At 39.4% G+C, this 15,885-nt stretch overlaps 1 protein-coding gene across 4 annotated transcripts in view; it reads right to left on the bottom strand.

Moving 5' to 3' along the window:
• Positions 1-5,451: 5,451 nt before the first annotated feature.
• Positions 5,452-15,885, bottom strand: part of LAMP3 (lysosome associated membrane protein 3) — a 32,500-nt gene continuing 22,066 nt past the window's right edge. The window contains exons 6-8 of one of the 4 annotated variants that reach the window (XM_055409712.2): positions 14,124-14,259; positions 8,139-8,229; positions 7,166-7,266 (exon numbers count right to left, since the gene is read on the bottom strand). In XM_055409712.2, coding sequence (XP_055265687.2) covers positions 8,148-8,229; positions 14,124-14,259 — 218 coding nt within the window. In that variant the 3' untranslated portion in view covers positions 7,166-7,266; positions 8,139-8,147. Of the gene's footprint in view, positions 7,267-8,138; positions 8,230-14,092; positions 14,260-15,885 lie in introns of all 4 variants that reach the window. The other 3 variants (XM_055409730.2, XM_055409719.2, XM_055409740.2) reach the window with 3 other exon arrangements.

Below are 15,885 nucleotides of genomic sequence, written 5' to 3'. Positions count from 1 at the left end.
ATAAAAGCAAAAATAAACAAATGGGACCTAATTAAAATCAAAAGCTTCTGCACAGCAAAGGTAACTCTAAGCAAGGTGAGAAGACAGCCTTCAGAATGGGAGAAAATAATAGCAAATGAAGCAACTGATAAAGGATTAATCTCCAAATTATACAAGCAGCTCCTGCAGCTTAATTCCAGAAAACTAAGTGACCCAATCAAAAAATGGGCCAAAGAACTAAACAGACATTTCTCCAAAGAAGACATAAAGATGGCTAATAAACACATGAAAAAATGCTCAACATCCCTCATCATCAGAGAAATGCAAATCAAAACCACAATGAGATACCATTTCACACCAGTCAGAATGGCTGCTATCCAAAAGTCTACATGCAATAAGTGCTGGAGAGGGTGTGGAGAGAAGGGAACCCTCTTACACTGTTGGTGGGAATGCAAACTAGTACAGCCACTATGGAGAACAGTGTGGAGATTCCTCAGAAAACTGGAAATAGAACTGCCATATGATCCAGCGATCACACTCCTGGGCATACACACCGAGGAAACCAGAATTGAAAGAGACACATGTACTCCAATGTTCATTGCAGCACTGTTTATAATAGCCAGGACATGGAAGCAACCTAGATGTCCATCTGCAGATGAATGGATAAGAAAGCTTTGGTACATATACACAATGGAGTATTTCTCAGCCATCAAAAAGAATGCATTTGAATCAGTTTTAATGAGGTGGATGAAATTGGAGCCAATTATACAGAGTGAAGTAAGCCAGAAAGAAGAACATCAATACTGTATATTAACGCATATATATGGAATTTAGAAAAATGGTAACCTGAACCCTGTATAAGAGACTGCAAAAGAGACATAGGCATTTAGAACAGTCTTTGGGACTCTGTGGGAGAGGGTGAAGGTGGAATGATTGGGGAGAATGGAATTGTAGCATGTATATTATCATAAGTGACCAGTCCAGGTTCGATGCATACATTTTCCTCTGTTCATTTCTTTGCATTTGTGCTTTTTTAATAAAATTCTTTTTTAGAAATAAAAAAAAAAAAAAAGAAACCGAGAGTAGAATGGTGGTTACCAGAAGCTGAGGGACAGGGAGAAAAGGGGAGATGCTGGTCAAAGGGTACAAACCTTCAGTTAAAAGATGAATAGTGAAAAAAAAATGAATAAACTCTGTGGATCTAATGTACAGCTTAATGACTGTAATCATAATATATTGTATATTTGAAATTTATTGAGAGAGTAGATCTTAAGTATTCTCATCACCTGAATATGGTGATAATTTCACAATGTATACATATACCAAATCATCACACTGTACATGTTAAATATACACAATTTTATTTGTCAGTTATACTTCAGTCAGGCTAAGGGGGGAACCTACAAGTATAAAGGGAAAAGAGAAGAATGTGAGGAGTTCATAGAACACGCATGTGTTAGTCACTCAGTCGTGTCCTACTCTTTATGACCGCCTGGACTGTAGCCTGCCAGGCTCCTCTGTCCTTAGGATTCTCCAGGCAAGAATACTGGAGTGGGTTGCCATTCCCTTCTCCACGGGGATCTTCTCAACCCAGGGATTGAACCTGGGTCTCCTACATTGCAGGCAGATTCTTTACCATCTGAGTCACTGGGGAAATCCATACACAGAATAGGAAATATAAGTATGTAAATAAATATAAAAGACATTTGACTTTATTCCAAATCAAAGAAATACAAATTGAAACTATAATGATATACATATCACATCAGCAAATATCAAAAAGTTTAATTACACATTGTAATTAGTGAGGGGCATGAGAATGTTATCATTATTGAGTGAAAATTGGCAGAACCATTATACAGAGTACTTTGGTAATAGTTATCAAAACTGCAAATTCACAAACCTAGCAAAGCTATTGCTTAGAAATCACCTGAGATGTTGACATTTGAAATAACGTCTGATTAAGGAAACTTACTGTTTCTTTGTTGGAAATAATGAACTGCTTAAAAGAGACTGGTTAAACAAATGTACAGATGTACATTTAATGGATTATTATGCAACCACTAAAAAAAGAATGAGACAGCCCATATATGCGCATATATTAAGATTGATTGATGAGTGAACAAAACAATGTGCAGAATCGTGGTTATTATTCTATCACTTGTGTAAAACTATGTGTGCAGCAATTTGTTGTTTTTGTTGTTGCTTTAGTTGCTCTGTCGTGTCTGACTCTTGTGACCCCATGGACTGAAGCCCACCAGGTTCCTCTGTCCATGGGATTTCCCAGGCAAGGACACTGGAGTGGGTTGCCATTTTCTTCTCTAGGGGATCTTCCCAACCCAGGGATCAAACCTGCATCTCCTGCATTGGCAGGTGGATTCTTTACCACTGAGCCACCTGGGAAGCCAGTATGTAGCAATAGCCTCTGGGAAGGAAAAGTGAGTCACTCCAGGACAGCAGTAGGATCAGTTCAGTTCAGTTCAGTCGCTCAGTCATGTCCGACTCTTTGCAACCCCATGAATCACAGCACACCAGGCCTCCCTGTCCATCACCAATTCCCGGAGTTCACTCAAACTCATGTCCATCGAGTCGGTGATGCCATCCAGCCATCTCATTCTCTGTCGTCCCCTTCTCCTCCCGCCCCCAATCCTTCCCAACATCAGAGTCTTTTCCAGTGAGTCAGCTCATCTCCTGAGGTGGCCAAAGTATTGGAGTTTCAGCTTCAGCATCAGTCCTTCCAATGAATACCCAGGATTGATCTCCTTTAGAATGGACTGGTTGGATCTCCTTGCAGTCCAAGGCACTCTCGAGAGTCTTCTCCAGCACCACAGTTCAAAAGCATAAATTCTTCGTAGGATTGTGACACCTTTTTACTATGTACCCTTTTGCACATTCTGAATTTGGTACTTAAGCACATAATGTTTTAAACATTTTGTTTTGATGTAACTTCAAACTTACAGAAAAGTTGCAAGAATATCACCCTTCTCCTCCATATCCCAAGTGTTCATGTTTTACAATGTTTGCTGTATCTTTTTCTCTCCATGTACCCAAACACACACACACACTCATATACTCACATTTTAAAAACCCAACTGCAAGTAAGTTGCAGACAGGATGCTCTTTTTCACTCCTAATTACTTTAATGTATATTCTCTAAAACAATGAGATTCTCTTACCTACCCTGCTCTCTAAACCGACTTGGGCTTGATCCTGGATGTCCATTTCTATCCCACAGTTGATCACTACTAGACCTACCCAGCTTATTGCTCGGTGAATTTGCCAGAATCCAGCTAAAAAATGATCAGTTCTGGATATATGATTGCTTCGTGTCCCAAGATCAAGCTTACCAGGACTCAGTAACATGCCAAGAGCTGCTTTTCAAAGGGGATGTATTTTTCTGCTGCAAATGGCATGGTCTTGGCCTTGCTTCAGTCGCCCAGTGACTGTGTCATGATTCTCCCACGAGGGTTTGCCAAAAATTTCATATTGTACCCTTGCCCACTGCAGAAACCTCCAGCACCATGAGGTCTTTCTAATTGTAAGGCTCCAGCAGCAGAGCTGATTGCATTGTGGCCTGGAGTTGTTGTTGTGTCTGTTCCTGCCCTGGCCCCACTCAAAACTGATCACTTTCTGTGTCACTTGGTAAATGGACTGGAGGAGTTTTCCTAGCTGTGGAATGTTGCCACCGGAACCTAAAGAGGCCTAGCTGGCTCTGTGCTTCCTTTGTGGAAAGGGAGCAAGATGAAAAATATCTGTATTTTATCTTGGAGGGGATAGTGTTGTATGTCCTTGATCCTCTGGGTCTTTAAATTCTTCAGTGAAGTAGTCAGTCTCTGAATCTTCATACTTCCTGGAACACATGTGTTTAACCAAGGCCTCCGGTATAATAATTGCTTTGAGCTTGTCCTGTCTAATTAGCATGACAACATCAATGCAGGGTTCAGTGTGATATTCCGTGGCATATCTGTGTGGTCCAGATTGCTTTGGATTACATTATAACAGAGCGTAGGGGAGTTGACAAATTCCTGAAGCAAAGTTATAAATGAATTTTATAGAGCATGGACTACGGAGAAGGCAATGGCTACCTACTCCAGTACTCTTGCCTGGAAAATCCCATGGACGGTGGAGCCTGGTAGGCTACAGTCCATGGGGTCACAAAGAGTCAGACACGACTGAGCAACTTCACTTTCACTTTTCACTTTCATGCATTGGAGAAGGAAACGGCAACCCACTCCAGTACTCTTGCCTGGAGAATCCCAGGGACGGCGGAGCCTGGTGGGCTGCCGTCTATGGGGTCGCACAGAGTCAGACACGACTGAAGCGACTTAGCAGCAGCAGCAGTAGAGCATGGACCAACAACCTACCTTTGTAGAAAGGCAAATCAACCCGAGGTTGATTCAGACTGGTTCAGACTACCAGCACCAGGGCATGAGAGGCTGTTCTCCTGGGGGTGTGCTCCTTCTGGGGCAGAGTTGGAAGCAGACTGGAAACAGCCCTGCTACTGTTACCCTTTGCATAGGTTATAATTAAACAACTTTTCTTGGTGTATGTACTAGAATTTCTATACCTGAGTTTTCCCCCCAAAAGTAAACCAGTAATTCTGTCAAGGCAGAATTACTGTCTACCCCATGTGGTAGACAGCATCCAAGAAAAGTTCCCTTGATTTCTGCCTCTCCTGGTCTTCACTCCTACATTGTATTAATATCAGGGATAGTTGGTGTGACAACAGAATATAGCAGAAGTGATGGCATGTCCCTTCTGTGACTAGGTGGTCGGTCTCTCTCTCTTGCATCATTGCTCTGGGGAAAGCCAGCTGCTACGTTGTGAGCATGCCTATGGATATGCCACATGGTGTGAACGTTGAGGTGATCCTTCAGCTCCATTTGAACTTTCAGATGACTGCAGCTCTGGCCAACAGGTGAACTGCCACCAGGAGAGAGACACTGAGCCAGAACCACCCACCTAAGCTGCTCCAAGACTTCTGACCCTCAGAGACTGTGTGAGATAGTAAAACTTTGCTGTTTTAATCTGCTAAGTTTCAGGGCAATTTGCTACATAGCTATAGATAACTAATACAAGACCTCTTCTTATTTATCTCAGCCCCTGCCAGACTGTCTGGCATTTAGAAAGTCCTTAATCAATATTGGTTGGATGAATAAATGAATGGTAAATTGTGGCAGCACTTAAATAAATCAGTAAATCAGTCAGGTAGTCTGGACTGAGAGTTGAGAAATTTAATTTGTATCTTCAATACGGTTTATCTTCTCAGAAATTCAGTTTCTCTCAAATAGGTCTTCATGTCTAGTAATAATGTGGCAATGGAGAATAGAACAAAATAAATTATTGCTAGGAAGATGATTTAACTTATTGATTGAAGCAACAACCTCCACTAAGGTTGTAAACAAATTATTTTTTTGCAAACAAAACTTTTAATAGCACAAAAACTGAATTATAAGAAATGAATGACATAAGTTAATCTCAAAAATAAGTTTTTATTACCAAAACTTTTAATACAGTTCAATATTTTATTAAGACTAAAGTTAGGGCTTTGCCAACAGTATTGAGACATAAGAGAACAAATCAGGAAAGTGACTATGTCCTCCAGGGTGAGTTGAATTATTCCTTTACTAATGAATGCTAGGGGTATGTGGTCTTTTCTGTTAGTATTCTGACTTACTTCCTTTCTTTGGTAGTAAGAACAAAGAGGAATAAAATTCTTGGCTGCTCTACAGAATAAAATGAACTAGAGTAGAAAATGTGGCCATAAAACTGCAGAAGAAGCAAGTTACCACAAGAGGGGGATCTATGTTCAAGAAAGAAAAGTTGGTTAGCTGTTCGCTTTCTCATTCAAAGAAATAAAAATACCTTGAAAAGCTTACTCCATTTCTTCATCTTTAGACTCACAGCTTAACAATCCCATAAAAATGAGAAACAAATGTTTTACAGAGCTTCTCAATTTTCTTTGAGGGATTAGAGAACTTCATTGAGGATAAGCTCATTTCATTTTCTATTAAGTCCTCTTTTCATGTATTCTAATTGCTTGTCATTCTGGATAAAATAATTTCCTCTATAAAAGGGAGCATATACCTGTGTGAGTCTTCAGACAGCACTTAGTGTCATCGTTCTTGTAGGCAATTTGGTATAGTGAAAAACCTGAGACCTTGGTAGCAGACCAGCAGGAGTCAAATCCAAGCTCTCCTACTCGTTAGCCAGGTGACACTTACGTGGCTCTGCCACTTGTTATTTGGGAAATTCCTCAAGTCTGAGTTTACTCATATTTAAGTTGTGAAATTAAATAAGATGTATATAAACTGCTTAGCCTAGTGTCTGGCATATATGTGTTCAATAGCAAAGGGCCATTATTAATGTTTCTTGCTTCTTATTTAATTCTGTTTTCTGTAGCCACCTAATTCTTAGTCTTTAGTGATCCTGGAGCAGAAGTCAAGACAAAAATATAAGCTGATCTATTCCTCTTGGTGTCACATCAAATGTCTAGACCACCTATGATATGTTGCTCTTTTTGAGGATTTTTAGGAAACATTTAAAGTGGAAAAGGAAGTAAGTCAATTGCCAGACACATGTAGATCATACAAAACATAGTAAAAGTACTGAGAATATATTTTTTTACGCAAAGCAGAAGCAGCTTTGAAAGCGGAAAAGATCAAGGATAAAATAAATTTCCCATGTGAACGCAGGTAACATTAATTACAATTGATTCTTTGGTTTATAATATGGAGCATTTACCGTCTTACATATATTATTAATTTAATGTATCTCAAGTGTTCAATTTCTCTCAAGTAGGTTTTCTTACCTAGTGATAATGTGACATAGAGAATAGAACAAAATAAATTATTTCTAGGAAGATGATTTAACTTACTGATTCAATCAACAATAATAATTGACTTTGGTTAAAATATTTTCAATGAAACTAGAAATATTCTTAAATAACTCACCAGATCTTTCATAAAGCAAACAAAATATTTTTAAATTGATATGCTGCTTGAACTTACATCAGAAATAATTTTTTGCTTTTTGTGAAAGATGATGGTTTACATGGTTGGGAGGATCCATACTCCAAGGGAAGTCCACAACATCCTGGAAACAATGAAAGAGTTCTCTAAACTCCATGCTTTTCTTTTCTCCTGGGCACCAATTAGATTCTCTGGTATCCAGAATATTCTCGCCTTAAACGGATTGCATAGACAATCAAACCCACAGCAAGAAGACCAACCACGATGGCCGCAATCACAGGAAGCACAATTGTGTAGTCAGATGAACATTCATCCACTAAGAGGAAAAACAAACACAATACAGCCAGTAAGGTTTAGTGAGGACAGACCAGAAAGCAGGCTATAGAGTGAGAATATGAGCTTTAGAGTCAGACCTACCTTTGACTTTTACTTCCTGGGCAGGTTACTTAAACTTGCAATTTACTCATTTACAAAGGAAGCAAATAATATATAAAGTTTTTGAGAGATAAAATAAGATAACCTTCTATTCTCAGCAATTAATAAATATTTAATAATTCTTAGTCCTGTTTTCTTCCAGGTATTGTTTTCTGCAAAGGTGGTGTGCCTACTTAAAATAGATTGTGTCACCATAAACATGATCTGTGGAAAACATGTGATGTTTCTCCACTTTATTAAACATGTTTGTCACACTTACAGTTCTCTTTCATTGCTTTTAGTGAGCAAAAACATTAGAAAATAGACCTATTTATGAGAGCTTAAAAGTGAAAGTTTGCAAATTTGTCAAAACTCTTTGTTTTCTTTATTACATTAGAGAGCACTTATTCAGTTCATTTAAAATGTTATCAGTCTTGACTGGAGAAAGATGGAAGGTCCTGGGAATAAAAGGGAACTAAATTGAATACAAAAAAAAGAAAAACTCTATCTATATCTTATTCAAGGATAGATGAGAGGATATACCCCTGAGGCCTTCCATGAGTCAACACTAAAATTGTGTTCTGCACCAACAATCACCATTAACCCAGTTCTCACCTGAGATCCAAGAAAAAAGAATCAGGAGGGACAGGGAAGAGGGAATGGTAATTAGAGACTCTGGGGGAAAAAAACAAAATCCATACAAGATGGGAACTGTGCTTGTAGTATGCTATTTGATTTGACAGTGAAAAATATTTACACTATAATGATGCATACCTTATTGATTTAACAAAAACCAGTGATATAATCATAAAAAGGATGGCTTAAGAATATGAAATCCTTATCTTCCATAGCAAGAGGTTTAAAGCTGAAAAATTAAGAAATATGATAAGTTTTTAATTATTTTTTTAGAGAATTATGGTGATAGTTACCATAAGAAGCTGTTAAAGCTAGTTAAAAGTGCTTTATCTCTTAGAGGAGGGACAAGAAAATGTTGTTTTCCATGAATCCTTTTAGGTATATGATAATTTTGTTAGTTACATATTTGTTAAAATTATAGACAATTTTGTTATATATAATATTGTACACATAAATATCTATAGATTTCTTATATAAGAAAGAACATAATGTAAGAAGTTAAAATAATTTGAAAAAAAATACAAAATTGTCAGATGTTGAGCTTCAAGTCAGCTTTTTCACTCTCCTCTTTCACCCTTATCAAGAGGCTCTTCAGTTCCTCTTCACTTTCTGTCATTAGAGTGGTATCATCTCATATGTACTTTCCATATAGTTTTATACTATTTAAAAGGACATTGCTTAAACATCTTCAAAATACAGAAAAGTTAACAAAGGAGATAGTTTTCTAATCACCTTGTTTCTTCCACTTCAATTAATCACTACAAATCTTTGAGGGATTTGTTTCCTCTGCACATATGTGTGCATGCATGTGTGTGTTCATGTGTATGCTTAAAGGAAAAGTACTGTATTTTTAAAAAATGATATATGCACATTAAAAATAATTAAAATGATTTAAAAGCAGAGAAAAAGAACAATCTCCCAAAAACCAATTACCCAGAAATTATCATTGCTAAAATGTGGACAACATTATTGGAGGCATCTTTCTTTACAACTATAAGAATAGATGGGTAGAAAAATAAATAGAAATAAATAAAATAAATTTAAAAATAAAAAAAAATAAAATGGGATCATGTAAAATCTATTTTAAGCAAAATTGTTCATTGTAATGTTACTTGCATTTCAGAGAAGAAAAAAATTAAAACTAGAGGAATTACTGTGCTTGAAATAAATTTATCTTTGTCATGGGAAATAGTTACATAAAAGATGTCTTTAAGGTTCAAAAAAGATATAAAAATACACAACTAAAATAAATAAAACATTATGAAATGCATTAAGAGGTTGTAAAATAGAGATGTGTTTTCTAAATTCTGTGTTTCCAATTTAGATATTATCTATTGATTCTGTCTTGAAAGATTAACACTAACAGATTCCCTTCTATCTCTGTTCTTCCCAACTCAAATTCTGAAGAGCCAGCTGTAAACATTTTTAAAAACATTGTTCATATTTACAATATTTCATTTCTATTTGATGACTATGATTTCTTTGGTTCCTAAAAATTTGTTTCAAATATAGAACACATTCATGTTTTAAAGTCAAAACAATACAAAATGCTGTGCCTTGAGAAGTATCCCTTCCACCCTTCTGCCATCTTACTGGTTCCCCTGTCAATATCAGATAACTACTTAGTTTCTTATGTATTTCCAATGTTTCAGATAGAAGCAAAAGTGAAAATATATTTTATTTCCCACTTTTCTCACTATTATGCTTCATACATTTTTTATTTAATGATATATTTTGGATAACTTTCCTTATACATACATACATACATATGTATGTCATCTTTCTTTTTTTTTTAAAAACTGTATAGTATTCTGTCGTGGGATGTATCTGTCCCAGATTGATGGACCTTTGGTTGTTTTTAATCTTTTGATACTATAAATAATGCTGTGATGAAAACCATGTACATATATCATTTCATATGAGAAGGGATGATAAAATCTCAGATCCATAACTGTTTAATGATTTTTAAACTTAACCCTTCAAATAGATAAAACACATTAAAAAAAACAAAACTGTGCTTTCTCTATTCCTGAGAGATGTTTGCTGATATCTTTGTTTGTAAGGTGGCTTCTCTCTGACCAAATTTCATTGTCAAGCTATATCTTTAAGGAGAGCTCATTGGTGCTGTTTCCCTTGAATTACTTCATGTTTGAGGAAATCTGCCTATTAACTTTTTACTCAGATAATATCTTGGGGCCACACTTTCCCTTAGGATCTTGTACACATTGGTCTATTGTTTACTGGCTTTAAATATTATTGCAAAGAAATCTAAGGCCAGTTTCAAATTTCCCCCTTTATAGGTTATTTGCTTTTTTCAGGGGAAGGGGAGTTTGTATGTCTAAAGAATTCTTTAGCTTTAAAATTCCATGGTTTACTTTGGATATTACATTAATCTTTCTGTATCAGGCATTTCCGACCCCCCCCCGTCCCCCGCCGGGATATATTATGCACTTTCAATCTCCAACTTCAATTATTTCTTTTAAGGAAACCTGTCTTTTTATTTTTGAACCCTGTACCTCAGAGACAGCAGTTATCTTTACTTTAGATGATTTAAATACCTAGCAGCTTTCCTATAATGTAAGCTTAATTTTTATCTGCATTAACTGATTATCTCAGTCTTTTTCTCTATGAAGATAATTCAGTTTCCAGCTCTACCTATTCTGCCTTTTACCTGTATCCATTTAGTATGTAAGTGTGTTACTTTGATGCTCAATTTGTTTTCTTAGGCTTGCAATGTCCCATTCACCTCACTCTTTCATTATAACTTCTCCTTTATAAGCCCTAGCGCTTCACAGGTGTCACTAGTGGTAAAGAAGCCACTAGCCAGTGCAGGAGACACAAGAGGCACCAACATTCAGGCACACCTTGATACACATTTGTTAATCAATGTTTGTTTCGTACGTAATTCATACATAATTCTTTATTCACATTATCATTGTGAAAACCTAGAAAAAATAAAAATTCCCAGTAATAACAGAATAGTTATGTAAATTATCATATAACGTTGATAGCATATTGAGGATAGCAGCCACAGTAATGACACGTTGTACCTTTAGCAGCACAGAGAAATGCTTATGGAGCCAGGTAAAAGGGATACCAAACCATGTCCTCTGTGCACTTCCAGTTTGTAAAACAGTGTTCTTGAGAAGGAAATACAGTTGACCTTGAAGGATACCAGTTTGAACTGCACAGGTCTACTTATAGGCAGATTATTTTCAATATTAAATACTACAGTACTGCTCTATTGGGGATTGTTGGAGAATGCAAGTACAGAGGAAGCCACCTAAACGGTGGGCCAACTCTGTTTTACACACAGATTTTCAATTGTGGAAAGTTGGGTATCCCTAAACCCTGGCATCCTTCAAGGGTCAAGCGTACATCAAAATTAACAATGGGTAGGTTATCTCCAGGTGCATGTTAGTGAAAGTTTCTACTCTCTCTAGACAGGTTGCAGAGAAAGGGGGTAAATTCAGTTCTCCATCAGCTGAAGGGAGAAAGCAAGTTGGAACCAGCTGGATGAGCAGGAAGCGGGAGAGCCTAAGGCAAGGGACCAGTGCAGCTAGGGAGGATCAGAGGCCCCCTATGAGGCTTCCTGGAGTCCGTCACAGTCACAGCAGCCTCCTGCGCTCAGAAGAGGACAAGCAGCCTCTGCAGGAACCTGTCAGCTCTAAGAGACAATGGAGGCAGCCAGAAGTGGAGGCGGGGCAGCCCCAGGGGACGGAGGAGGAGGCCCTTTCCAGACGCCCTGTTTACCAGTCTCAATCCCAGTACCTTCCCCTGGAAGACCCTCCTGGGACATCACTGCAACAGTGGGCAGAGCTGTCAGGCCCTCACGCAGCCAGGCATTTATTTACTAATTATTCAAATGTTACTAGAATGTTAATTCAAAGCAGTTTTCGAGATCATAGGTGTAGGGCGGAGGAATAGATCACAGGAGTCTAAGCAGCAGCCATCACTCTGAATAACTCATTGAAGGTGGTAGAAAGGGAAATTAAACTCACGTGAATTGCTTTACCTCTCTCTTTTTTATTTAGTTAGACTTTGTCTTCCACCTGCTGTGGGAGAAATTTCTACGCTAGAACTTTCCTTTAGTCATTCTACAGGGCGGTTAGTGGCATGTTGAATAGACAGCCCGTGCTCTGCAGTACAGAACCTAACAAGTACACTTGAGGTTGAACTGGAAATGGGAGTCTGGCGCAGGCACGGGCTGCAGCCTGCTGGAAGGAGATTGAGACGGATGGCATCTCTCCAAGTTCAAGCCCTTGCTGTTCAGCCCAAGTCACTTTGGGGAACACTGGGTCCTCATGTCCCAAGTTTGCATTAATACCTCCTATTGTAAGGAGAAGACAGGAACTCCTGACCCTCTCTTGGAGAGCTCTTGAAGCTGTGGTGTACCCTCCCTACCCCTGTCATTTCTGAGAAAGTGGAGAAAGCTAAAACACCTCAAAGGAAAGCTGTACACGTCCCAGATAAGGTGCTTATAGAGTTGTTGCCAACTTTCATAAACTTTCTGTTAAAAGTAATGAATGATACCTCTGGAAAACGTAGAAACACAACAACAGTTTTTGTTAGTAAAAACAGTTAAAAATATCCAGAAGTCCATTACTCTCCCCTTTCTCTGAAAATAGCAACCCCAGTTCTGCTATTGAAATAGTCAATGTAATAGAAAACGACAGATAACATTCCAAGCCACGTTTTGATAGAACTTTCCCTCTAGATACCAGTCACTCCCAATTAGGAATTTTCTGGTCTGCAATTTTTGTTTTTTTTTTGGTAAATGTTTGCCAAAAAAGGAAAATGGGTAATAATCTTGTTGGAGGAAACACTGACTGGAACTGCCATCCTGGCACCATACCAACCATTTGCTTGAGTTACTTTACAACAGGAAGACTTGGTAAGGACATGGAGGAATTAACAATCTACCACCAACTGGAAGAACTCAGGAAAGGTCAAAAGGAGACACCACATGCCCTATCAACCTCCCAGAATCCTTCTCATTGGAATCCATTTTGGCTGAGTAATGCCTGCACCACCGGGAAGGACCCTGCATCAGAACGATTAGCCAGAGAAAACCCAGAAACTAATCCTATCACCATGAAATCCAGGACCACGAGCCACATGGCAGACTAGTTCTCCTAGGTTCCTTTACCCTCCTGCCCTCCGCGGAGTGCCTCTTCCCAACAAAGTCTCTTGCTTTGTCAGCACATGTGTCTCCTTGAACAATTCATTTCTAAGTGTTAGACAAGAGTCCATTCTCAGACCCTGGAAGGGGTCCCCCTTCCTGCAACAATGGGTAGATCTCCCTCTTTTTGCCATTTCTGGTTGTTTAGATGCTTCACCTACTTCCACCCCCTGCAATGGCCCAAGTTAACAAGTAAATCTACAAGGAGAGACTAAAATCAAAGAAAAATAGCGACAAAGCAGAAAGATGTTATGCAGGCAGATAACAATGGGGAAGGAATTGAAGAACTAATATTTATTAAGACTCTTGTTTGCCAAGATTTTTGGTATATCCTTTACATTGAAAAAATGAAATGTTGGGATGGTTCTAGTTTTTTTTTTTTTTCTTTTTACTAATAACACATTTTAACAGTATAGAATATGTCCTTTTAAAAATTATGGTCTATTAAGACCATTGGTAATTTAAGTAAATCAGGAGGTTGGCAAAATTCAGGAGTTTAAAATCACTTTAGAATTTACTTTGAACTGGACTGGTTTTTTAAAAGTAAAACAAAACAAAACCTAGAATTTGAGACTCTTTGACACCTATAAGAAAAATCAGCACAGTTTGAAAATGCCTTTCCCACAATTTTTCCTTTGGTGTTTTGCTTTCTCCGTCTCACAGGACCCTGCCCGCATCCATGCCTCTTGTCCCTAATTCTCCCAGCCAGGTCTGTATTATCACGTGTGGATGGAACTCAAGCCCACATGGCCCAGGAAGAAGTGGTGTGGGGGCTACCCATAGCTAGCTTTGACAGTCTTTGTTGGAAAGCTAATTTCCCAGTCGGATTGGGAGGGTGGGGCTGGCAACTAGAAAATGTGATCCCATTACTTCAGGCTAAACATGCAGCCAGCATTTCCAAGGCCTTAACCTTGCACATTTTGAAGAAGGTGGGGCTTTACATGCGTTCGTATCCTCTACTGGGCCTCTTTCTGGTCACCAGGCATGCTGTTAGCAAAACGGCAAGCAGTACTGCGATACTCAGGCCCACAGCCACAGGGATTTCTCTCCTGTTTCTGTCACTGATGCATTCATCCGCTGCAATTGAAGTCAGAGTAACAGGTGTTACAGGCTGGCCGCGACGCTGGGAAGTGATACTGCCCCCACCTGCCTCGGCTTCACAGAGAAGAAAGAGAGATGGAGGTACTGGGCTTGTCCCTGCTGCCTCAGAGGCACAGATAGGTGAAGATGAAAGGGGAGGGGTCACTGCAACCCTCTGGAACTTGCAGTGCCTCTGGCCGCTTAAGGGGTATGTTATACCACAGATCCCCGGGCCCCACACCCAGGCGATTTTGATTCAGTGGGTCCGACGTGGGGCCCAGGTGATTCTGACATGACTGGGAGGCAGATTCAACTTTGAGAAATACTGGTTAGGGCTGGAGGTCAGGATCAGAATTGTGTCATGACTCTGGATCCAGGGTAAGCCCAGGAGCCTTGTTTCGCAACGTCAAAATCTGCACCAAATTATGTGGCCAAAGTATTCTATTTAAACTCTGTGCCTCTTGAAAGTGGAGAAGGAAATGGCAACCCACTCCATTGTTCTTGCCTGGAGAATCCCAGGGATGGGGGAGCCTGGTGGGCTTCCGTCTATGGCGTCACACAGAGTCGGACATGACTGAAGTGACTTAGCTAGCATCTTGAAAGGGGCTGCCAGACAGCCCGGGCTCCTGACACCAAAGGGAGCTTTTGCAGCCTCCCAGAGTTTAGAGAGAGTGGCTTGAGAAGTGTGGGCAGGAGCCTACTGTTTGAGATGACCATGCTCTGCGACAAGGCTGAGCGTTTACACTTGCGGGATCCCCCTGCGGTTCTCCGAGCCCCTGGTGAAGGGCCAGCTTTCGGTCAGGGCTCCTCTGACCTCCTCCCCACAGTGCTGTGTGCCTTACACTGTCCTCCGCGCTCCCACAGCTCTTTGTACTTATGCCTTTTATAACACCATACTTTACGGAAACTTATTTTTTCACTGATTCCTTTCCCCATCTTCTCTTACTCTTTGGTAGAAACTATTATTTACAGGATGACATAGGACTTCACACTTGAGCATCTTTCGTGAAATCTGAGGCACAAGGAATAAGGGGCTGAGCTGAAGTAGGGACGGTGGCGTGAACAAGAGAAATATTCTGGCGGTAGAACTGACAGGGTTTTGTGACGGTTTATATGAGAGGGCGAGGCAGGGAGAGGAAAAAATGGTAAGATAGCTTTCTATATCTCCTCGTGAGCACTGCTAATAGCAGGCCAGGTGTGCTGCTGAAAGGTCTCATTCCTCACCTCTGCCACTAAGCGGTTTCCCAGATCTGCTCAACTTCCTTCTATACACAGGTTCTGAGGGGGAAGAAGAGCAAATGTGTGCGCTGTTTTTAAGACCACACGATTAAATACAGAGGTGTTTCAAGACTTAATAAAGAATTTTTAAAAGAATTTTTCAAACTGGGTATTTTGAGGCAAGATAACAAAGTAGGGGCAATACCTATAGCAGATTTTACTATTTAATCTTAGATTTTAATCTGGACTGTGGTAAAGGTCTGGAATGAAGATAGAAATTGTAGGACTCAGATGAAACCTACAGAAATCAGGGGATCCACAGCAAATAATACTTTACTACTTCCTTTGCTAAATGCTTTCACCAAGTGTTAATATATGAGGCGTTTTCTGTCCTCACATCTTCAA

The sequence above is a fragment of the Moschus berezovskii genome, chromosome 1 (genome assembly GCF_049115385.1).
Source record: "Moschus berezovskii isolate FMDL1 chromosome 1, NW_MosBer_1.0, whole genome shotgun sequence".
NCBI lineage: Eukaryota > Metazoa > Chordata > Mammalia > Artiodactyla > Moschidae > Moschus > Moschus berezovskii.
The sequence above is the reverse complement of the archived record's forward strand: the minus strand, read 5'-3'. Positions and strand labels throughout refer to the sequence as shown.